Below are 26,122 nucleotides of genomic sequence, written 5' to 3' on the forward strand. Positions count from 1 at the left end.
TATCTGTCTGCCTGTCAGTGCATCTGGAGGTATGTCTGGGCAAGGAGTTTTATTGGTAGCACAGTGAGTGGGTGTGACAGTAAAATTATTTCTAAATCTGTTTTTTTTTCCTACTTAATCTTGATCAGAATGATGGCTCTTGTTCGAAACATGGCTTCCGTTCCTCCAGAATCAGTGAAAAGGTCTTCAATTTCTCCCTCCACATCCAGCGTCTGTCCCTCACAGTGAAATGTTGGTCAGCATTTTTAACAGAGTCTTCAGCTGACTGTGGCTTTCACAAGATGAAGTTATACATGCTAGGATAAGTAAACACTGCAATATTCAGGCAAACAGGACCACCAGGACAGCACACACACACACACACACACACACACACAAACGCATGCATGTCCCTGTATTGCTCTCCAACTGTGTGCTTCTAAATGGCGTCTTAATTTAACAAGTATCAGGTAGAATAATTACAGAGCTGTGTCTAATCAGACAGACAGACAGACAGACAGACACAAAGGGTCTCAGACGAGTGAGAGGAAGCCACAGATACAAGAGTTAAATATCTACAGTCAAGTCGTTACAACATTCAAACACTGATCGACGACACTGGAACACGCAGTGGGAGTTAAGAAGGCTTTGCTGTTTGCAAGCTGTCACAAGACAAGTAAGCTGTCTGGGAGACGTCACATTCAGCTCTGCAAACCTGTACAGGCCCTGCTGACGTACAGATGAGGTGGGACGCTGCACGCCAACCTGGCTGCCTACACTGTATGGCACATATAAACAGGATGTAGGCCTGTCTTTTATGCTTTACAATATTGCTCATGTTTGACACTGGAATTCATGATGAAACCAGCCACTTTTAAGCTGATAATGAGCAAATTTGCTGCTTTTAAGAAGTCTGCTTGATAACAATTTACATAATTCAGAAATATATCTGACCAATATGTTAGGGGGTGGGTGGGGGTGAGGGTGGAGGTCCTATATTTACACAGTGGCATGAAGCACACACTGTCCAAGATGACAGCAACTGTAGCAAGAGCAACAAATGTGAGAGATGGAGACGTGGCAAATGGTCACAGAAAGGATCAAATGAGGTCTGAAGCGCATTTTTTCCAAAACCATGTGATGGTTTGTCTCCATAGATTTGTTACAGTAAGATGCCCTCTGTCCAGTTTTGTGGCAAACTGTCACTCCAAAAGTGACAAGCTCCTTGTTTCCATTTAGCTCCTTGTTCAGCTGTTCTTCTATTCTTACATTTTCATCTCTCTCTCTCTCCTGTTCTTTCATCGTGTGCGCTGCACCATCTCCCCTTTGTTGTTTAGATGACATTTTCAAAGAGCTGCAGGGACCTCATGATGTTTTCATCCTGTGTAAAGACGAAGGTTAAATTAAGAAGCTGACAGTGAGGGGGTCGTCCAACAATCACCTTTTAATTCTGTTTACCGGCCACTAGGGGGCAGTAAAGGCCACTAAAAGGGTAATGATCTCACAAACGCTGATGTAAAAGGTGGCATAATAAACAACCAGTACAGTAAGACCAGCAACATTGATTGAAATTTGATTGTTGTGATTTTTTTCTGCACAAATGTAGCCTTAAAATAAGTAAGTAAGGAGGAAATGGATTACCTCTTGACAAGAAAGGATGAATTCATCGAGAGTGACAACACCATCTCTGTTTTTGTCCATTTTCTGCAGACAGATAGAAACACAGCTTGTAAATAAATAATAATCATGTTTGTATGTGACATAAATAAAACCAGGTGACAGTACCTGGAAGAAGGCGTCCACATGCTGTTTGGGTGCATCGGTTTTTAAGACAGGGTAAGTGTATTTTCCCATCATGTCATATATTGCTCTGACGATGTCTGTCATCTCCTGTGAAACAGAACACAAAGGAGAACTTCAGAACACTGTTCTACAACCACATGATAATAAGAAGAACTACGCAGCAACCTCCTTGTTGATGTATCCGTCTCTGTTTATGTCGTAAAGGTTAAAGGTCCACTGCAGCTTTTCGGTGACGGAGCCCCTTAGCAGGATGGACAGAGCTGTTACAAAGTCCTGATGGAGACAGGAACAGAGACAACGACGTGTCTTTACAACATCAAGCAGACACAAACATGCTAGAGCAAAACAAACCTCAAACTTTATGGAACCTGTGTGTCCTGTGTCAAATGCATTGAACAGGTAGTGTGCGTAGGTGCTGGCATCTGCAACAGAGGAGGACAAATAAAGATTAATAACACCCAAACACAAACCACAAAGACAAACAATGCTCTCTTCACCTCCATGTGGAAAGAACTGGGAGTATATCTGCTTGAATGTGTCCTCATTTACGACACCACTTGGACACTCCTGGGAAGACAACAAAAACAGAAGGTGTAAAATGGATGGCAGTGTGTACTGGGCAAACCTATATGTGATGACCTCACATACAGGCGACCTTTAACACTGAAGTTACTGGAGGGCTAAACTGGATGTAATACTGACAAAAGATAAATACTTTGATCATATCAGTGGGAGGACAAAACAACAAAGAGCTGGCGTGCAGCCACTCACATTCTTGAAGCCCCTGTAAAGCACTTGCAGTTCCCTTTTACTAAAGTTGGTTTGAGCTTCTAGCTGGTCGAGGCCCTCCGGCCGATGGCACACCATCGTCATCTCCAAGTCATCGTCAGCTTTGTCTGCACAAACACAAAAGAAAGAGGAAGAATGGAACAGTGTTATTCAATGCTGAGGAGAGGAGAGGATGAAAGATGGCAGTGCAGCGAGGTACAGTAGAGGTCAGTTGAACAGCTCCATGTTCCTCCTCTCTATGGGCCTATCATTAACAACTCATTACTCTCCTTGCTTGAGGGGAGGGGAGAGAGGACACACCATTGACTCTGACACAACACACACACACACAACACACACCTATGGTGACCAGTATCCCTCTATCTCTCTCAGACACTCATCTACACATCTGAGTGAGCGCACATATTCCCTGAAGCAATCTACAATGTAATAATTATGCATACTGTTATAACTGTGCATAATTTAATAGAAGTAGTAATAAAAATTCAGAACATGATAAAGTGAAGTAGTCAAAGGCTGGACCAAGAAAAAAAATCTTAGTAGTGATGAGTCCTTTTCTGAATAATAATAGAAAAGCCTCATCATGATTTAATTAAATTAAAAAAGGACAGAAATGTTTATAATATGCCGGGCTGCTGCACATTACAAATACTCAAAACTGATGTGAACATACTACATGACCAGCGAACAGTCAGTGTGAGATGAGATAAAACTCATGGATCAATAAACTCAGTGTTACACTGATTATTCTCATCAGAGTGGTTTGAGAGGAAGCTGCTGCAGCCACGGCCTCCACACAGATACAAAGCTTGTTTTCTGAAAAGCTTTAATTGAGTGTAAGGTTCACATCGTCCTTGGTCCGCTATGTTTTCAAACGTTAACAGTTTTGAAACAGAGAGACATTTTTTTATTGTAGTACCAAAACCATTAGTGCTTTATAAAGCTTTATTGCACCTCTTCAGCTCTGTTCTCTTTGTGAATCATGGCTGTAATGGAGGTCAGCTTTTCTTTGTGCAAGGCAGAGACAAGTTGATCTCACTGGTCTCACAGCCACTGAGCATTCAGTTCACACTTTATTTATCATTATCTGAGCTTGGCTCTCACTCTGGGGTCAGTGACATCAGTTTCTAAGTGCCTGTACGTGTGTTTTCAGTTGATAGTTTGATGTATTACACAGAAATTGTCATGAAGTTAAGAACACGCCATTTAGTTAAATATTTTTATTACGTTTTGTTACTAATAGGAATACTTTTAACCCTTTAAATTTTGTTCAGTGTAAAAATCATTTACACTGAACAAAATTACAATCGTCAGCCAAAGAGTTTAGTAAACTGCATCCACTCACAATGGCATTAATATAGCTCCTTACACCCTCCTCCTGGACACTGTTAAAACACTCTCTCTCTCTCTCACACACACACACACATACACACACACAGCCCCTAAAGGTCATTTGCTCAGCTCAGCAGATCAGACTGTCACATTCGGGAGGGGGTCAGACTCCTGTGCAAAGTGATGTGCAGCCACACATATACTGTAAGCACCACACCGCAAAATCACACACACACACACACAGACGTGCAACAAATGCAAATATGTTATTAACAGGACACGTTGTGCATCCACACTGCACTTCATGCACCTACACCCACACACTCCTCTGAGAGGCCACATTGTGACTCCACTGTGCAGGTAAACACCCAGATGACACCAACACAGTCACCGTCACACTTCCACTGAAATCCACCACAGAACAGGATGTCCTGCCTCACAGTACAGTTACACCTCTTAACAAAGTCAAAACAATAAAGTTTATATCACAGCGGAGTGTGTGTTGCACTTTATTATAAGGATTCTTGTGTAAATTCTATCAATGCAACCATGCAAATGTCCATGCCATGGACATGATGATGATAAACCGTCTGTGAATAATTAGCAAACTAATATCACTGTTTCCTGTCTATGTGACAACGAACATACGGTTCAAAAATTAAGCTGTAAAATTAAACTTTTCTTATTGCTGCCTAAATTGTAATAAGAAAGGTATTATTAAAGTGTTTAATAAATCTTTGATAAATTGATTAGTGATAGTAATTATACCACCACACTTCAGGTATTTTAAGTCTTTGCTTTCAATGAGATGTTGTTTGGCTCAGTTTAACAGAGGGTAGTTATGTTAACAATGCATTATTATAATCCTGCAATATTAAAAACAATTTAAAAACAGATTTACAATTATCTGCTAGGTGTAAACTCTGAAATACAACAGCTGGTAGCAGATTCATGCAGGTGAAAAAAGACTTCCAGCAGCTTACTCATGTTTCTGGCAACTACTGATAATTCCCATTATCTAACATTCCCACAATAATAATACAGGTTTTTCATCCCAGTAATTTGCTGCAGCAGTGAAACCCTCTGACAGCAGTGGTATTCTGACTCACCCTCCACAGTGATGACTCCCAGTAGGTGCAGCAATTTGACGGCCCCGCAGCACAGCAGGACGATGGCTACAGTGTGTAAGCTGTTCTCACTCTGCTCCGCTCTTTCCATCGTGATCACGTCTTTCTATCCTCTGACCTTGTCGTTAATCTTTCTGTCTCCTTCCCAGTGTTTGTTTTAAAATTCAAAACTTTTAAAAACTTCTAATGAATGAAGCATAAGTCAGTTCTACGTTTCCAGCTGTAGTGCTCTCACTCACTCTCGCTCTCCTGTTTGCAAACTTTCGATCCATCCTGCTTCCTCCAACAGTGAGACCAGCTCTCACCTGCCTCCCTCTATCTCTGTCTTTTTATCCCCCCTGTCTCTCCACTCCCTGGGGCAACCACCTCTCTTTTTCTGACCTTCGCTCCATCCACCCCCCCCCCTCTCTCCCCCCCTCTCTCTCCCCCTCTCTTTCTCCCCCTACACTCTCCCCCTGCTGTTGTACAGTCGCTGTGTCCTTCAGTGTCTGTGAGCAAAGCTTTAACTCCAGGGTCTGATGTGTGCATGCTGTAACGATGATAAACTCACCTTCCTTATATGTGTTTGCTTTGTGACTGTGAGTGTGTGTTCATGAGCAGATCAGCACTTGATTAATTGTTGCCATTAAGACACACAGTTATCCCCAAACACAGCATAAGGCTTAATTTACCACAAAGTGACTTTACTACCTTATGATGCCTCAGTCTTTTTGTGGAACTTGTTCTATGATAATATAAACGACATTTCGTCTAAATCAGTGATGATGAAAACACCAATGCAGACGACAAGATCCATCCTAATCTGCTGTGTGGACATATGTTAATTAAACACTGCAGTGAGAGAAGTGTGATGAATTACATGACCTGCTGTTTCCTCTGTGTACCAGCAGAGGGCAGCAGACGCTAACACAGACACATGATGTGTTGGAGCAGGTAATAAAGATTTTTCATATTAAGTGACATTTTGCCCACACAGTGTCTGCTCTGAAAATCTAAATAAATGTGTTTAAAATATAAAAACATAAAGCATGTAAGTTGACACTGACACATGTATCTATGTATTTATGCAAATGGGGAAAATAATGGAGCTGTGATTGCTGACTGCTGAAGTGTAGCGGCTGACTGGCAGCCTGCAGGGGGCTCTGCTGCATTAAGAGGTTTCCCACAGAGTTGTCAATTGCAGGTTTGCTTTATTTACTCCTCTGGAATTAAAGCAGCTGGAGAAAATTACATTTAGTGGCAAGATTATAGCATTTAATTTAATTTGCCAGACATTTAAAAGAAGCTCATTAGTATAAACGTCACCTAAAGATGACTAAAATAAATTGCAGTATTGTGTTCATTAAAGTCATTCTCATTTATGTTTTAAACAGAAACTCTAAATGAAGAAACGCCCAACAATCAGCTGATCATTCATTAATGGGCTTCTTTAGCAACACATCCCACTCTGCATGAACAAAACAAAGCTTACCTTACTAGCAAAGAACTGAGGTCTGTTGGCATTGAGCTGTCCATCTTTGTTTATGTTCACACCCACAATCAGTTGGCAGGCTCATAGCTAGCAGCTCAGTTTTAGCCAACCGAATACAACAATATGGGAGAACAAAGACAAAAAAAAATGTATCTCAAGTACAAGACATGGGCAAGAACAAAAAATACTGTTGGGAGTGTCAGCACACACACAACAGGATGATGCCAAAACTGCAAGAAAAAAAACTGCAAGAAAAAAAAAACATACAGCAGAAAATCACATACCTAACCTGACCTAACTTTTTAGTAGAGAAGTAAAATACTTAAAAATAATAAATGCTTTGATAAGTGCTGAACATAATTCCACAGGATTCTTCAGTAGAAAAAGGACAGACTTCTAAGTCACCTTACTTCCACTGTAAGATAAATAAAAACAAAAACTTTCTGACACATGAGCCTCAGAGTTTCTCATGGATGCTTTGTGAAAGCGAGTAACTGTACTGTCATAACCTATGCTGCTGCAAGAAACCTGAGACATTTCAGATGCACACATTAAACACACTGTGGACTAAATCAAGAGCTGCTGATACAACATAATAGAGGTTATCATGTAACTACACCCTTTTCCTGGTTCTTTCACCAACCCTGATTTGTGTTGACTTGACCACAAGATGGTGCTGCGATGTGTGTGTGGAGTGATCACACACCACACGCTGTAGATGGTTTGATGACTCAATGTTGTACTTTGAAAATCTGTTGTTTTCAATACATTGTTTCACTTTGATCCCTGGTGAGACAGGAATATCTGATTAATACATTTATGAAAGCGACCTCTATCCTCAACTCTGCCAGGACAGTCACTGCCTGACAGACCTGCTCAGTATATATTCATGTATATTTGGGTGTAGATGTTGCAAGTCCAAGTGCGCAGAAATAGTACTTGTTGTAAGAATGTAAGTAAAGATCTAAGAGCTTCTAACACATCAAAACTATCTCCTCACATGTACGTGCTGCTGCATAACACAAGGCCTCTTGTAGGTCACAGTTACTATTCTTAAGTTTTCATTGAACAGGTGAGATCTAGAAACCTGCATGATTCATGCACCAAGGTAAATTCTGCAAACTTAGCAGGTGAGGTCTATATAAACCCAACCTAGAAAGCCACCTCCAGAGCTTCACTTCCATCTGCTCCAAAGGCTATTATAAGCCGTGCAGTCTGACAGTGACCAAAAGCCTCAACCCTTTTCCTTCATAGCTTGTTTGGAGATTTAAAGGGTGGCCTGGACTGTCAGCAAAAGAAAGACCGTCTGTCACTCTCCCCAGCCAGCACTCTATCACTGAAACTACCTCTTACATCAACACACACACATTTCCCAGAGCTCATGAACAGGATTTAACTCCTGGCTCCCTCCTAACAACTGCTCTGGTATTTAATGTTAGCTCTCCTCCATTTCTTCCTTTCTTCTGTTTCCCACTCAATCCTCCTTTCTCCTCCATTTCTTATCTCCCTCACTCTGCCAAACTCTCCTCTCAGTCTGCTGCTCTATCTCTGCCATGCTTCTTCTCATACTGTGTCCTGTAATCCTTGCCAAAGAGCATGTCATTTGCATAATCTGAATTAGCCTAATCTGCCGCCCTGGCGGCAATGGAGAGGGGTTGCTCTCACACTGGTCCCTCCAAAAAAGCAGCAGCTCCACTGGCCGTGAGCTCCTGGGAGGTACTAAGAGTCTTAAAAATAGATTTCAGCTGCTCTTTGCTGTTTTAGCAGAACACATAATCATGTTGTGCAGTGGGACTTTAAGCTCACATTCTGAGACACATTGTTTTTCCACAGTCAACATCTGAGTCACTGGACTAGGGGCCAATTTCTGACTGGCCTTTGGGTGGTTCACTGAGAGTCCAATGACTCGCTGTGGTTGACAGCACAACAGAAAGCCACATGCATCCAGTCACACATGCTCTAATGAACATAATAGACATGAACACATCATATCATTGATAGTCCAACCAGGGCTCATAAAGTAGTTACCCTTTGCAGTTCCTCATATGGCCACTTGAGGCTGATGCCAAGAGTAAATTACTTCCAATAGGCCCCAAGTCTTGAACTTTACAGATATAAATGTTTCTACAGCCTGTAGAGACAGATGGTTTATTACACTGAACCATCTGGGAAGTTGTTGTATGACCCTGTGGTAAGGTCCATCTATCATGCTGATCACACAATACATCCTCACAAAAAAGTCAAGTACCACAGAAATAACACGTCCAGAATGGCACATCTGAGTGCATTGCTGATGTCATCAGGCCAGAGGAAGAATATGAGCACAAAGGTCCGCAAAAAAAAGAGGCTGGAGGACAACTCCTCAACCCAGGCGGTTTGGGCTTGTGTGCGTTTTAGTTAACATCTGCTTCATTTACACTCACAGTGGAGGTCAGTCAATAGACCAAAGACCACAGGTGGGTACCAGATATGTACACAGTGGTTATTTTAAGGCCTGGTAATATCACAATATCTTTCTTTTTTACTACTCAGTGTCATCCTCAAACTGTATTGCAACAAACAGTATTCAGACTGAACCACTGTAATCTGGATATACTATCATAGGACTTGGGTCCCGCAACAAGAGTTATTCATGATTTGTGTTTGACAATAGCACAAGAATCCAGCTGTTTTGTAGGGTACAAATATTGAACCTCTAATGGCCACTTGAGGTGCTGGAATATGTTTTGTTTCCTCAGTGGCACGATACCCCTCAGAAGATAGTGGGGGGTGCATACGTTCAGTGCCACCATGCGGAGCTTTTAAATCATCTCTGCAGGAAAACAATATCATTGATGTCAAACGGTGTGAGTCCATTTTTTCTAGTAGAAGAAGCACAAAGACTTCTGATTATAACTTATGCAAATGTTTATGTAAATTTGATGTTGGGTGAACAATGTGAGATTTACATGAGTGAAAATAAATGTTATTTATTGTTGAAGAAAATGATAGAGGTACAACAGAAAAGAGCAAAGCATGGCGTGTCCATTGGGTTTCATGTCTGTGGTACTGCTAGACTGGAAATGATAAACACAAGTGAGTCATACGACCTGAGATTGTACGCTTTCCCACTTAAGATGAAAGCCGATGTTAGTGGGTGTTTTTTAGTCCAGACTGAAAGTGGCTTTATACTAACCTTTAGCCTGTGAAGGATGGCTGGAGTGCTGCAGGGTGTTAGCAGTGTGCATGTGTAAAACACACACACACACACACACACACACACACACACACACACAAACACGCAAACAGGAAAAGTCGCAATCGCTTCCCCATATATTACTGTGTCACTGTTGATTATGTTTGGGAAGACTGAGTCATTTAGACACACATTTCCGTATGCCAATATTGATTTTTGAGTAAATACATGTCTAGACTTAGAATCTGCAGAAATATAGACACACACACACACACACACACACACTGCTAGAAGCCAGGGGATGAGGATGACGAGATGACTTAATAAGCACTCACACCAGCTAATGGGGGCGTGGGTGATGGAGAAAGGGAGTAAATGAGAAAAAGAAGAGAGGCATAAAGAGAGAGAGAGAGAAAGACGGGAGAGAAGGATGGAGACGACGCTTTAGGAGCAGATTGCGATGGTGTTGGTGTGTGAGTGTGGTGGGGAAAATTAAAAGAACACGAGATAAAAAAACAAGGGTTAAAAGTGAGTGGGACAGAAAACAGCAGAGTAAAGTGGAAGAAGTATGTAAAAACAAGAAGGTTCAGAGAAGAGAGAGAAGATTGAGACGACACCGCTGCAGGGAAGAAGTGAGGAAAGCAGCGATATCGGGGGGGGGGGGGGGGGGGGGTGGAGAGAGAAATGAGAAATTCAGCAGGAAGCAAAAACAAAATGCCAGGTCAAAATATTTCTAGAGGGATGAGTTGTCAGAGGTCATCACAACAGCAGCTGCTGCCTGGCAGACAAAAGCAGGCAGACAAGACAACAAGTAGGAGAAACTCACACCACAAAAAGAGAGAGCCAGTCAGAACAAAGACAGTGACAAACATGATCTAAACAGGCATGCAAATATTCACACAGGTGCTATAGGGGATTCTGTCTTTCAGAGCAGAGTGATGAGCTCAGAGGATCAAACATGGAGGAATCTAATCTTCCAACATTCCAAGCGTGCGCTGCCTGGTTCTCACGTGGTGATCCTGGATAAGTTATCTGCAACACCTCCAGAAAGCAGCACACCAGCACTAATCCTGCATACAGCTATAACATGTCAGAGCAGGAGAAAGAACAACACCAGAATTACAAACAGCCCCACCGAAGCGATCCAGATCCTCTACCTCCCATTCTTTCATATCTTTGCAGGGCATTTCAGAAAGCCTCGTTTTCATTCCAGTCAGATTTCACACATTTCTACAATATAAGCACCTCATTCTTCAAAATAGCAACAAATTTACGCCTTGCCTGTTCAACACCCTTGGGGAAGGTGTTTGTTAGAGCTTGTGGAGGGGAGAAAAAGAAAAAAAAACATATTGACTAGATGAAACCAACCATATGCACGCTTGGAAAATTTCCTGTAATTTTTTGGACTGAAAACCCGTTAACGGCCTGCTGCAACAAATAAGTTTAAATGGCTGCACACCATTAATAGGGGATATTTTCTCACTGGTGCTGATCTCTTCCCCAGTGTGGCCTTTCATTGTAGCAGCCTGTTTGTTTTTGTTATTTGTATATTAATAAGCTGTGCCAGCTTTTATTAGAATGGAGTAAAAAAAAATTCTCATAAAAAAAAAATCCACATCTCATCTGAATATCTGCATCTTGCAGTCTCTTTCACATGGCCTTGACTTACTTAGGAAAACCCCGATCTCATCAAAACAACCCCCCCCCTCAACCCCAAAACCGACATCTTTTGTTGCCATGGCTACCGTGCTTCCAAGGTAACAGCAAGACAGAAAAGCAGTGTGTGAGCAGAGTGACAAATACCTTCAACGTGTGTGTGTTTACCAACCTTTCGATGCTCACATCCTCAAACTCAGCCAGCCAGACAGCCACACACACACACACACACACACACTCTCTCTCGCTCTCTCTCTCTCACACACACACATACACAAAGAAGAAGCAGTCTTTCTTACGTTCTTGCCTTGGTTTGCTCTGTCACAAAAGATAAGCTCAACAATAATCACATGGGTGCAGACAGACAAAAACTTTGTTGTAGAATAAACAGATGCACTTCTTCCTCTGGGAGCACCTGTTGGTCCCTCTCTCTCTCTCTCTCTCTCTCTCTCTCTTTCGCTGCATCTTAAGTGAAATACCAGCAGTTATTAATCTTTGCTCTGCAGCTGGTGTACGTGCTCTGTATATTTGCACTGGAGTGTGTGGGAGCCACAATAAAAACACACAGTTAAAAGTTTTACTGTCTACACCTCTGCATCCGTGCATTTGTGTTGATTAATAAAACAAGAGTATCCAGTGATGTCTGTGTGGGTGTGTATTTGCATGTGTTTGTGTTGGTGTGTGTGTGTGTGTGTATTCCCTCACCCCTAGACGGCCTCCTCTGCTTGGTCTGCATGGTCAACGTACCCACCACAGCCCCCATGTTTGCCGTTGTCGTCGTGGAAACAAGTGCGTCTGTGCTGAAGTCTGTATCTCTTCGTCACGTGTTTGGACGGCTATAACACACACTCCCTCGTCCTCTTTCCTCCTCTCATCCTCGCTCTCTCTCTCCCCACCTCCTCTCTCAGTGGCTGCTCTCGGCAGAAACCCTCTTTCCATCATCCCTCTTTTCATGCTCTCCATCTCTTGGCGCTCCTCCTCCTTTCTTTCTCTCTCCCCCTTTCTCCCTACACTCTCCTACTCTCTGTCTCTCTCCCGCCCAATTCCTGGTTTTTCATTATGGGTTGTAGCCTCCTTGGTTCTGTATATATCAGTTCAAGCCAGCAGTCTGAATCAGTGATCCAGAATGAAACCTCCAGCATGTTGATTCACTAAATTATAAATTAATACCACTGCATCCATTGATTTGCAGATGATTTGGACAAAAATGCACAACCTATCAGGTTTGCACACATAAAAGCATCTGTTTCTCTTTGATGGAAAACAAATATGCTAATAGGTACAGGCTCAAATATTGACGGGGAAGTAAATATGAATTATGTAGTGATGGGGAAACGTGTATGTGACAAAAATTAGGAAGAGCCCTGAGCCTTGCTTGTGTTTTGCCTCTTGTTTGTTCATGAAAAGGGCACTTCAATCCATCAAAACGTCCTCTCACTCCATCCATCATCCCTGTTCATCCGTCCATGATGCCAAAACCTTCACATAGTAGCCACTGACAGGAAGGATAAAGGAGAAGGAATGTGTGTGTGTAGTGGCAGATTGGCTCCCAAGGCAGATCTAAGAAGAGCGACGGATTAAAAGCAGGAAGGGATGAGAAATATGAGATATTTAATAGAGGAGACGTGGAAGAATCAAGATGATTGTAACATTATATTACTCTAATCTGTAAGAGCTTCACACACCCAGATTAAACCACATTTTAATCACGAACCAATAATACAAACGTATTTTAGCTCAAGACAATACAAATAGGAGGACAACATGCAGACGCTGCACATATCAGATCACTATACAGGACTATTGTGGCATAAAGGACTCAATACTATTGCATTAAAAAATAATCCCATCATCTAATTCAGTTTCAATGTGTTCAGCAGAATTAGCTGCAACCCAGGCCCTGTTCACACATGGATTACTCCTTAGTGCTGCTAAGACCTCCTGTTTATGCCACCTTTGCTTATTCCCAAAGAACAATGTTTGCATGATGCCAGTATTGTGTAATCAGACATGGGCCTACGTCTTGCAATGCCAGCACACCTTTTCACACAGGGGCCAATTTACTGCTGTTGACTACCTCCACTGCCAACACAACCCCCTCACAACGCACAACGCACTCTGCCTCTATACCTTTCAGAATGGTGATGTGAGTTAAAGGCGCAACAGCCCCACACTGAACAGGCTGTATTTCCACACAGTTCATATCTGTGTGTGTGTGAAGAAGGAGGCTTCTCTCTTTACTTTGATGCTGCCTCACAAATAACAAGGTGAGAGGCACCTTAATTCAGCGTTTACACCTAAATGCCAGGTCTGGCACAAACTACTGCTTCACTCTGCTGTGAAAAAGGATGGAGATGAAGGTGGTGATGTTAGTAAAATTGATCCTGCTTCGTACATTTCTGCCAACGGTCACCGTCTTTTTTTAAGAAATTAAAATATTATTAATTTTTTCTATTATATGCATAAGAGCCTTTAAGCTGTAAGCTAACAAATAACTGTATCTTCATTATGATTATGAACACGTTAGTATTATTGTATCATGTATGATCAATATTATTTTTCAATGCCAGTATATTTCTTTAATTACAAGGGAGGAAGACAATCAATACAATTTTATGAAATGTCTATTAGATTACAGCAGCATTCAGGATTAAAATGAATGCACAGTTGTAGCCTCGAATATCTGCTGCCGTAACTGCATGTGCAAACAGAGCAGCAGCAGACTGTAGTGGCTCTAAACACTGTGCTTGTTCTGTAAATACTGTGCATTCAGATAATAATATTGACACTCAACAGGAACTTGCTCTTCTCTCATCCTCTCATCACTGGCCTGGCTGGTGGCCCGAGTTTATAGATATAAAAGCCACCAGCCGCCAGAGGAAAAACTCCAGGCTGCAGCATGTAAAACTGTCATTTTCAGTTTTGATCAAAGCTGCTTCATGAATGAAAAACTCACTAAATCAGCAAAACATAATGTTTAACAACGCTGCAGTTGCTTCCACAAATGCTGCATATGTCAAGTTTCCAGCATGCGATTTGGACACATTGTCCTTTTATATCAAACTAGTCGGTTGTAATAATGTGTCCAAAAATGTGGCAACTGCTCCAGATATGAGGCACTATTTGTCAGCGGATTGTGAATAATGAACGAAGTGTGATTGTTAGGAAGCCATATGGGCAGATTTCGCAGAAAAGATTTAGTTTGGTGAAAAAAAAATTCTGCAATCTGCTTCTGTGAAAATGTGCTTGTGAACACTCGGATGTGTGGATTTTTTTCCCTCTCACAACAGCAAGAGAGACAGAATGGACAGCAGTGGGGAGTAAAGCTTTCACCCTGCCTACACAAACACACTAATATAGTGTAGCATGTATTCACTTACATTTTGCACATGCATCACCCGTGGGCAGAGAGCATGGCCGCTCATCGGATGAGGTCTCTGTGGAATAGCATCCAAACACAGCACCAAAGAGCAAGATTTTCATTTTCTGCTATGTACATGCACACACACACAATCACTGCACCTCCTCCAAGCTCGCTTTGCTGTATAACTCACATTGTGTTTATAGGAATTTACAGGCTATCAAAGTTATTTCTTCCTATCTGCACTGCACCCTCATTTTAGCCCTAAACCATATCTAGCTTCCTCTTTATCTATGAATTTAGCACCAGGTGTATATGGCCTACACCTTTATCTCACCATCTCTTCCTATAAATCTCGCCGCTCACTTGTATCGGCCTAGTATTCCCGTCGTCTCAAACACTGTTCCCTGCTTGTTCCGATCACAAATCTCCATCCCTCTTCCGTCTCCCCACGGTCGCTGACAGGCCTGTTTCCACACTGTGAAATGTTTCTCCATCTAGTAATCATTTCAAAGGAACGTGTGTATGTGTAAAATGTTGCCAGAGAATTGCCTGGTGTTCCCTGCAGGCCTGCAAGCTAAAGGCTGCAAGACTGTTTTACAAGACCCCTGTCACACTTTTAAGGAAAGAGATGATACGAGGTGAGGAGGAAACAGTAACAGCAGGAAGAGGAGTGTATACATCTTTCTATATGCGTCCAATATGAGGAGCAAGGAAGGAGATGGAAACATATTTGGCAATAAAGGATAAGGATGAATAAAGAGGAAAAACAGCAGGAAAAAACAAAGCTCCTAGCAGGAGATTAGAGTGCAAAGCAGAAAGAGAATGAAAGAGACAGAAGTGGGTAACAAGAGCCAGGAGAGTGGGCGAGTGGTACACTGTAAGAAAGAAGGCAGAGCAGAGCAAGTGGGACATGCAAACAGCACATTTCCAGAGAAGAGGATGGAAGAACAAAGAGAATGAAGAGGGGAAAAATGGAAGAGCAAGTGTGAGAGAAAATGAAACTATAAAGATCTTGATTAAGATTAAAATGCCTGGTGGAAGCTTTAGGAAATCAGCTCAACTCTTCAAAGCTGCACGTTCAGACCAACCTCAGCACTAACCCACAGGCCACAAACATTAAAACTCACTCTGTTCCTCCTAAAAAGATTCATCCAAACGCTCATAGATCATAAATCTACCACACCACTGTAAGACACCGTCATGACAGGACACAAGTCCTCAGCAATTACTCATCCTGGGCTGTGTGGCTTTAGACAGGGGACGTGTCTATTTGGAAAATCAATACTAATATCTATCGCTGACTCTTCTCTGTATCTTTATTACTGGATGCATGCTGCCGAGTTTCTTTTATAAAAAAAGAGGAATAATTAAAGGAGGCTCAGCAATTGATCGGTCATTATCTCAGGAGAGGGCTGAAGTAGAAAAACAAAGATGGAGGCAGAGTAGGACATAAATAAAGCATGAGGTAAGAAAGAACTGATGTGTGGAGAGGAAAGAGAGACATAAAGGCAGAAGTTAGAGAGAAAGCAGAAGATAAAGTTTAAATGGGAGAGAAAGTGATTAAAGTAGGAAATCAATGAAGAGAGAGGAAACGGCTGTTTTCCTCCTTCACGTGGCTTCTCCTCACAGCTAACTGGATTCACATGGGATGTGATGACTTGGTAAATGTACATATATGCTGCTGACTTTCTTCTGCACTCAGAGTGAAAAAAGACAAACAATACATGTTTATGTGCAGCTGAGAGGGCTCTGTATGATATTATACAGTGCATTGCTTAATAATCCAGTGAAACGAACAGATACACTACATACTGTTACTGCATGTGGATGTCAGTGAAAGAAACGATCAATGATCTTGCTTGTCGCTGTGTCTTTACCGATCCGCTGCAAATGCTCCTGTCCATTAACTGCTAAAAAAAACACTTTCGATCAAATGAATAGTTGTTGAACACATTTGATGTTCACTGCTACACTGGTAGTTCTTTATACGAGTCTCATTTCCAGTGTCACATTAATTTAGTTCAAATGATGTGCATCAGCGCTGTCATAGCCGTGCATACAGGCTGAAGCATACAGTCAGAGCTAAGTGGCTATCTATATTCATCATCAGCGTTTCTCTCATTGGCAGCAGCATTACAAAGGCCTGAAGGCAAGCACAGGGATGAACTGTCTATGGAGATAAATTGCATGGAAGATAATGTTTATCTTTGAAGAACTGAGCAAAGTAATTGCCTCCAAATATTATGCAAATAATGTTTTTTTATGTATACAGTATAGCGATTTTTTTCATTTATTAAAATGCTTGAATGTGAGTTGAATTTGCAACACTGAGATCAAACGCTGACATAAGATTTTAAATGATGGGCAGAATATTTTTAAATGGAAATGATGCTTGCTGTGAATATCTACAGCAGCAAAGACGAGAGCGTTAAGAAATATGAGATTTGAGGTTGTAGTATCACAATCCCATCATTACACGACCGTACATACAAGCACACAAACGCTCCAGGCGTGGGATTAACCAGAAACCCGTTTTCACGTTGCCATGTGCCCAATAAAGCTCTTTTGCTGTCCTAATTGGCCCTTTTGGTGTACCTCTTTTGATGTGCGGGGATGAGAGAGAGGGGCGGAAACTGTAAAGCCTATTAAAGAAACAGGCGTCCTCTCTTCTTAGCTCTTTAGCCCCGCAGCAGATGGAAACATCGAGCCAAATTGTTCTCCAAAAGACCCACGTATGCACAAATACACACATATATTTACATATATTCTGCTGCCCTCAAACTGAAACACCACATGATTAGTGAAACTTCAAACAGCTGGAGTGATCTAAGAGTAGGACAAGGCTGTGCAAAGCTCAGAACACAAAGAGATGTGAGGGTTTGAGAAAGTGAAAGAGACGGAAAGCCAGAGATAAACAGCAAAACACATATGAAGAGCCATAGATCAAGAAGAGAGTACAACGCTGTGGATAGGAGAGAAAAACTTGAAGGGACCAACACATAAAAGACAAAATGAGGAGGTGAAATGAGGTGAAAGAGAGCAAGACAAAGAGAGAGAGAGATGGAAAATTCACTTGACAGAGTGAGAGAGTACAAAGAAATGAACGTAGAGGCAGAAACAAATGGAGCGAGCGGGCAGGGAGATGAATGTGTCAGCACGGTGCAGGTTTTCTACTTTACAACCATTGGGAAATATTTTATAGGAGCAGAGAAGTCTGTGCACAGCGACAGCGGATACATTTATTTTTTTTTAGCCCCAGGTGAAGAGAGACATATACAGATAAATGCCTCAACACCAACCTATGGCCATAAGAACCTCCGCCTAATATCTCCACTTTCTAGCTTCCCTCGAGGAAAAAGATGTCTTCATGTAGGGCACAGAATCAGTTTGGGTTTATTACATGATTCACATCAAGGACACCTACTTTATTTAGTAAAAAATATTCTTACTGTAGCCGTACTGCACTGAATCTAAATATTTGAACCAAAGTGTTTTACAAAGTGAAGATGATTCTTCATTCAATGCAGGCGGGAAAGAAACAAGTTTAATGTCTCAACATTTCCTCACACGTAAATGATATGAAGCCCATTGCCAGTAAAGTCAGACAAGGCACCTCTGAGGAAGGAGCAGACCGAGAGTCGGATCTTAGTGAGGAGGCGCTGTTGACCCCATTGCTAAGCGACACATCGTTTTGGGAGATGTGATTGGTTGAAAAACATGAGAAGACATTCTTAAACAGTGTAGAATGACATGTCTCAAATGATGATGTGATCATAAACACAAATGCCTTGGATGTAATTCAGCCTATGTGATATTAAAGTGGGACTACTTTCTGTGATTGCTGTCTGTTAATAGAGGTGCTGGTTGGAGCAGATTTACCTGTAAAAAAATGGAAACAGGTGAAAGAAAAAAAACAAACTGGACAGAGGAGCAACGCTCACTTTGAGCAGGGTTAGCTGACGAGAGAAAAAAACATTCTCTGAGCAAAATTCAGCCATGACACAGACAGACATGAGAGGACAGAGCGCAGCAGACCAACACTTCCTTCTTTCTGAAAAGCGATGGTATGTCTGCAATCTAAGATGAGGTCAGACATTGCTGCGTACAGGTGATGGCTATATGCAATAACCATCACCTGTAGCCATGTAATTTTGAACAAACTTGACTTATGGTACATGTGCTCTGTGTAGGCTTGTATCACTGATGTTGTGTTATAGTTGTTTTTAGAACTTCACCACGGGAAACTCCTAGCGCTTAGAATCTTTGTGAATATGGCCCCTGGTGAGCTGTAGGATTTGGATTTAAATACACTTTTTCTCACTAGAATATAAATCACAAGACAAATAATTGATTATTGACCTGATGACTCACTCAAGGGGGTTAAGAGAGTTTGATCCATCGGTCTCCATGAAAACCAAAGTGCCTCTCAATGACTGTTCAATCTAATCTATTCCCATGTCTCCAACCTTCTTGTCCTTCTTGTCTAGAAAAGTTGTACATTTTCCAACAAATAATAAATACACACCTCTCAAACCTTCATATGCAAAACATTTTATGGTTTATGTTTGTTGTTTGTTATGTTTGTTTATTTAATTCTTCCTGTCTTTCTCCACAGATAACCATTAAATAAAAGTAAAAAGTGTCTTTGTTTCTTTCTTTTTTTGTGGAGATCACCTTCAAACTTACATTGTGAGCCGCTCTCCTAACAAACTCTTTCAAGTTATTTTTCACTTTGTGTGTGATCTCATACCAACTAAATATATAAAGAGCTTAAACTTTCTTAAGCTCAGCTGCCTCTTTCTAAGGCATGAGCACGCACACAGCGGCCAAACCAGATTCTCATTCACATTTCAAAGACTCAACATTCAGGTGATGGTTTGATACTTCTGTCAAGGTTGCTAGGCAACAGACTAATGTATCATGACGCAAATATGAATTCCTTTGAAGGCCAGACTGCCTCATTTTATTACGTTCGCCTTTCAGGGCAACAACGAGCAAACCTTTGTAGTACATACATCTTTTGATGGATGTGTGGACAATAAATTGACACAGTCTTAAAAAGCAAACCTAATTTAATTTATGGAAGCAATTGTGATAAAAAAGTAAAGGATTATCACATTACTTGCAGAAAGTGTTACACATAAAGGACCCAGTCTGCACCACAATTGATAAAATCCAAACAGTCACTGTGGGGTTAATTATTATTTAGGACTACCCAGTAAGTTGGAGCATGCATGCAAGTCATTAGTCAAGTGTCTTAAACTCTTAAATTAACTTTAAACTTTTTTAATTAAAAAACAAGCTCCACACTGCTGTTTTTCAGGGCTGGTCAGAGGAACCTTAACTTAGCAGGGGCTTTTTCCCCATTCCAGTAAATAGTCTTCAAAGCAATCCTTCAAGCAAAGCTCTAGCAGTAGAAACACATGCAGATTTCTACAGTCAAAAAGAAACACCTAATGACTGGCTACAGTCCACACACTTCATCATCTTCATCAACTTCCTTCAAAGTTCTGTGTGGGTCCTTCTCTGCTGGTCATTGCCTCATGTTGGGTTGTGATCAAGGATGGGCCAACCTTTCATGCAAAATGAATCCTGCCCTGCTTTCATTAGGCCACTTTTTATAACACTGCAGCAGATGGCGAAACACACACACACACACACACACACACGTTCACTGACACGCACACTGCAGCCCCCTGAGGAGCAACCTCGCCTCCTCTCTCTCTCAACTTTTCTCAATTTTTCTCTCCCACTTTTAGTCATCTATCGCTTCTTCCTCACACCCTTACAGTGAAAACTTCAAAGTGGCTGCTATTTAGAGGTTACCCAAAGTAGAGGGGAGTTTTTTTTCTGACACAAAACTGGCTAAAAATACATCCTGGGTGCTTTGTAAGCATTGTTGCCTTCCCTAACTAGTAAATAGGTTGTGCTCAGCCAAGTTTCTGACATGTGCGGTGTTTAAAGTAACCTGAAATCCATCCGTTTCATATTTTAGACTGAAGAAAACATCTCCCTAGAAAATGACTCAAGCATCAGATCTGAAGTGTCTGCGGAGAGCTGCTTCCACGCAGGAAAATGAGGCGCAGGTCAGGAATTAAAATAAACAACCCACGCAGGACGCTGTATATGTTTGTATCTCAGGAAAATGTTTTTACTGAGATCTCACATACTCAAGTGTAATCTGACTGTATTGTCTGACAGCAGTAAGTGTGTTTTTTTCCTGAGGGACAACATCCATAGCACATCATTTGCATCACTTACATCACCTCCACAGTTTTCGTCACAGCATATGCAACATGCTGCCAGCGTTACATGATCCTACTCTGCTTAATGGTCCAATTATACATTTCTAAATTTTATCCAGATGAAAAACAATCTGGCTCCTGTCCCTTTGTCTTTGCAGTGTGTCTGTGTGTGTGTGTGTGTGTGTGTGTGGTGAAGCTTCCTGTCTGTTGGTGATAACCATCAGGTTTGAGGTCAACAGATGCAGAACAGACCATGGCCAAAGGCTGACGGATTGCAGCCTGATTCACAGCACACATGCATGACAGAACCATAACCACCGCCGCCACAACCCAGTGAATCATGTGTTTAAAAACACACACTTAAGTATGCCTGAGAACACACACACACACACTAGCATGTATGTGTCAAGTGTCAGCATCTGTAAAACAGCAGCAGGGCAGACAGGAAGCGCGGCATGTTTGGAGAGTAGACGGGGGCAAATACCATCACCTATTATAGACATGCCCAATGGCATGGCTGCACACACACACACACACACACACACCCAAGTATATTCCTAAATCCACAGTTCAAAAAGAAGACAGGTGGCCTGGAGATTGCATCATGAGTCAACAATGGATTACATTTTTTTTTTGTTTAAACTTTACATTGCTGCTCAGTATATGTCCAGCACATTCCCATAATGCATTTCCTGTGCAATATTTATGAATCTGAGAGCAACCATACTGCATGTAAATCCGTCATTGAGGCACAGACCTGACAGGTGCATCTTTCATCTGATGTGTTCATATAAAGATACAAACGCACACACAGACACACATGCACCTGTTTTTAAAGAAATAAATATCGTAAATTCAAGATAAAAATCTTACCTTTGTGGTAGGACACTTGCTTGGAGGATTGCATGGAAAAGGTTCCCATCACAAGACCCATGATGCCTTTTGGGTTGCAGAGAGGTTGTGTGTTTGTGTTTGTCTGTGCGCCTATGTGTGCCTAAGTGAGTGTGCGTACAGTAGGTGTGCGTGGAATTTGTGAATAAGTTAGTCCATCAGCCAGCTGTATGAGTGGAAGTACAGATATCACTTCTCATGCTGCCTTACACCCACACAGCTCTGCTGCTTCTGCTCGAGGGTGTGTGTGAGAGAGAGAGTGAGAGAAAAGACCTGTGTGTGAAAGTGAGAGAGAGCGAGAGAGTGTGTGTATGTGAATGAAATAAACGCCACACATGCACTCTGAAGCTACCTTTGTCTGCGCTGTCACTGAAGCTGCCTATTTTCCATCCCTTCTATCTGCCTCTCTACCTTGCACCTTCCCCCTATCTCTCTCTCTCTCTCTCAGTGTGTGTCCCTCTCCACCAGACTGTCATTCCATCAATTCCTCAGTGCCTCTTTATGTATGTGCCTCTCTCTCTCTCTCTCCGCGCTCTCTTCCTCTCCTGTTCTTCTGAGTCGCTCTGTCTCTTTGTCTGTCTGGTGGGGAAAGAGGGATTGCACACTGTTGCACGGGCAAAGACAGACAGAGAGAGCAGAGGGGTGTCTGTGTGTGTGTCTGTGTGTGTCTGTGCGGGGGGAGAACAAGAAACAAAAGACAAGGGAAGGACGAGACAGAGACAAATTAGGGAGGATTTGCAAACGGCAGGGGAAGAAAAGTGAGAAGGAGAGTGGACGAAGGAAAGAGATAAAGCGAGACGAAGAGTGCAAGAGGTTAGAGGAGATAGGGGAGGGCTAGACTGATCTGTTCCCCTCTGCTATTCAGCAGTCTGATTGTGGAGGAGAGTGTATTTGTCTTTTATCTACATGTGCAGACAGGTGGTGTGTGGATGCGCATGTGTAATTATTTCGCTAGCGGTGGGTCACAGACAAAATCGTGTACATCTGACACCGCCACATTTGCAGGAACGCCGCCTTGCATGTGTCACCGCCCGCATCCACATGCTGTATCAGACATGTTTTCGCTCACCAGTCTGCTGATGAATCCATCAACTACACGCGCACACACACACAGAACTCTCTACAGCAATACAACCAGATGAATGTCTGCCACACAGTCCACTTCACACATGTACTCCTCTGTCACTCACACTTAACCCCTTGTTGGCCCCCTGCGCAGCACACAGCTGTGGAGACTGGCGGGCTGCGCCAACAATATTGACAGCTCACCCCATTGAAATTCTTCACATGGCTTTAGTTAAGAAAACAATTTAGAGCCGAGGCATAGCTGCGGTTGAGCTGAGGCCATCAAGGCCAATGATAAAGCCATTAGGCCATGGCATTCATTAAAATCTACCAGCTGCAGTAGCCAGCATGCTGAGAATCAATGCAGAATAAAAACAAGAGAGACGGAGGCTGTGTGAGAAAGGGAGGCAAAAAAGTGAGGGAAATGAGCACTGCAGGGCAGGAGTGTCTATGTAATGGTGAGAGCTACACACACAATCCTCTTTCTGCTCTTCTAGCTCCAGTCTGACAAACTGAAAACACCAAGTTACGAGTAACAGCAATTTATCAGAGAGAGAGGAGGTCTTTAAATATACACTACAGCACTGACACACAGACATGCTGATTAAATTCTGAAAGCTCGGCTGAATAGACGAGATAAGGGAACGTGATTTGCTTTTGCGATGATGTTTAACTTCAGTGGAGGGGTTACATACACATCTATCAGAGGACAAAAAAGCCTTTGGTTGATCAAACAGTTTCGAAAGTAACTGGATAAACTGAGAAATCCCACAGAGGAAAAAGCTGGAAAACCCACTGTTTTGATCAGGCTCTGAAAAGTTGACATGTTCCAAATACCAAGTTCCAACAACAGAGCAGGCATTTATCAGAAGAAAACACAATTACTGAACAGAAGAGAAGAAAGAGAAATTTTTCTTGTGCATTTTACTCACAGTTCTGTTGAACTCATGCATCCACATAAATATATAGAGACAGTAACAGACCATAACAGTTGTTTTTTGTAGTTTAGGTGAAATGATGATGAGCTCTGGAGGCTACGTTTACTGTTCACGGCACATTGATCGTCTTTGTTGTGTCAGTTTGTGTTGTCAGATCCAACATTTTCTGATACATCAAACCTCTCTATCCTTCTCCATCTGTGGACTTTTGATGCTAAAATGAATGTTCCCCTCACATGGACTAGTCATTAGTCTACAGTTGCAGGGCTTTGCCCATTATGTTGTTGTTTGGGTATTTGCTGAAGTAATTATTGCTCCCAGTGGCATCTATCTTACAACAGAACTCTACAATTTGATACTAATTACATGGAAAATACAACTACTGTTTTCTTATTGCTGTACTATTACTGGAAGTTTGTTATTTTATTTTTCAGTTGACCTGCTGACATTTTTCCTCTTGTATCCAGATATTACGGCAAACTGTAACCATTACCCTCAAAGTAATTGAGGAATTAACTTCTCGGAAACCATGTCGCTCTATAGGCCTGCAATAACACTGATAGCAACAAGTTCATCACATTAGGCCAAGTGCCAAACTCTTCCAAGACATTAAGCCTGACATCATCTCTGCTGCTACTCGGGTGCTGTGGATCACTCCGAGTGCCAGCCAGCTTCTCTCTCATCATTTATTAACCATTACACAACAGACCTTTTACCGGATTGAGATGGTGGCCTGGATGAATGAATAGTGGGAAAAGATTAAAAAAAAACCAGTGGAGCTGAAAGCAACTGTCAGCAGCAAGGCAGCAGAGTGTTGACAAGCAGAGAAAGTGTTGAACAGGCAGTGAATTATAAATTGTCTGGTTAGTTTCTGTCTGCTTTTATCAGATGACGGCTGGATGGAAGCAGTCGTAGAGATGGCCTCACAGTGAAAATGAGGGTGATGAGAGCGGAGAAGCATGGGGAGCGAGTGGGCCAATAACAGCAGCAGAATGTGAGACAAACAAGAGTGGTGATCTGGGACGGTAAGTTGGACAGACCTGGGAGTGGAGAGTAGATGGAGAAAAAGAGTGCAAACTGCACCTAACAGCCTCAGAGGAGTCTCAGGCACCAGGACAAACAGATTGATTTACTGAAGTGAGGAGCAGAGGGAGACAATCCTGGACAGGCACTGACTGAGATGTGCTGCAAACATTCAATCACAGGTCAGGTTTTCCTCTAACAAATCCAAACATGTGTCAGACACAGACCACAAACTGAAACAACAAGGCTGAATGATATGCAGTGAGTGAGCAAACACTGCCTCCAGAGCTGATCTTTATTTCACCCAAATTACAAAAAAACAAAACCTGCAGTGTGTGGCGCCAGGATAAACGACGGCAGCTCAACAATGTCCAACTTCATCAGGCACCTCAAAAAGCACAAGAATAGGTCAGTCTATCACTTGGTCAACTTGGACAACTTGGTCTGTATGGACCGATAACTGCTGGCAAACTAATCAAACCACAGTTATAGGCTATACAGACTAGGCACAGATTACAGCTTTCTTGTTGCCCACCTGATGTTACAGTTTTTGTTATTTATTGTAATATATCTATGGCTATCTGGGCTAAAATATGTAATATTTTATATGTAAACAATTTAAATGTTTGAATACATAAATCTTTATCTACAATACTTTGTTTACATACTTCTCTGAGAAAGTGAGTAGAAAAACCTCATTGAGTACTCGTTTAGCGCTTCATTGTTCCTTTGCAGTCAGACATTTCCCTCAGAAGCAGCCAAACAGAAAGAAAGTGGACTTACGTTCAACAGGTGAGTCCATACAGAGATGAGAAAAGCTCCGAGCACGATCCAAACTCAGGTTTAAAACACTTCCGTTAAGCCACCTGTGTGTGGCTTCACCTCGTCGTAGCACGACAATACCACCATGTGCTCGCTTCTGCCCCCTGAGGATGGAGACCCGCACAGCTGCAGCTGTCCACCGCTGTAGTGGATGTTTTTCACCTTACGGCCACAGGGGGCAACAGAGAGCAGATTCACGCTTTTAAAAAAAACCAAGTGATGTTTGCTACTTCCTAACAAGTGCTACAAAAAGAGACTGTATGCAAACAGGTTTATGTAAGCTGGTTAACATCAGTGTAAAAAGAAGTCTGTGGAATGACATGGTGGGGCGCCTCACAGGAAGAAGGTGCCTGGTTTGAACCTGCCGCCAGCTGGACCCTTTCTGTGGGGGACTCTAAAGGTGTGAGTGTGAATGGTGATTTGTCTCTCTATGGTAGCCATG

The 26,122-nt window shown here is 42.1% G+C and overlaps 1 protein-coding gene across 4 annotated transcripts; it reads right to left on the reverse strand.

The window, feature by feature from the left end:
* On the reverse strand, nt 1–25,737 carry kcnip1a (Kv channel interacting protein 1 a). Of its 4 annotated transcripts, none has more exons than XM_028415903.1 (8): nt 25,642–25,737; nt 2,554–2,678; nt 2,280–2,349; nt 2,134–2,204; nt 1,948–2,055; nt 1,765–1,869; nt 1,621–1,683; nt 1–1,360 (listed from the first exon to the last, which is right to left on the reverse strand). In XM_028415903.1, exons 1-8 carry the CDS (start codon nt 25,658–25,660, stop codon nt 1,313–1,315), a joined length of 609 nt encoding a protein of 202 aa, XP_028271704.1. In that variant the 5' UTR covers nt 25,661–25,737; the 3' UTR covers nt 1–1,312. The 4 variants fall into 4 exon arrangements, with proteins under 4 accessions (XP_028271704.1, XP_028271702.1, XP_028271703.1 ...); XM_028415901.1 differs by lacking the exon at nt 25,642–25,737 and adding an exon at nt 21,815–22,238; XM_028415902.1 differs by lacking the exon at nt 25,642–25,737 and adding an exon at nt 12,038–12,236.
* Nucleotides 25,738–26,122: the final 385 nt, after the last annotated feature.

Source organism: Parambassis ranga, chromosome 10, assembly GCF_900634625.1.
Source record: "Parambassis ranga chromosome 10, fParRan2.1, whole genome shotgun sequence".
Classification (NCBI taxonomy): Eukaryota; Metazoa; Chordata; class Actinopteri; family Ambassidae; genus Parambassis; species Parambassis ranga.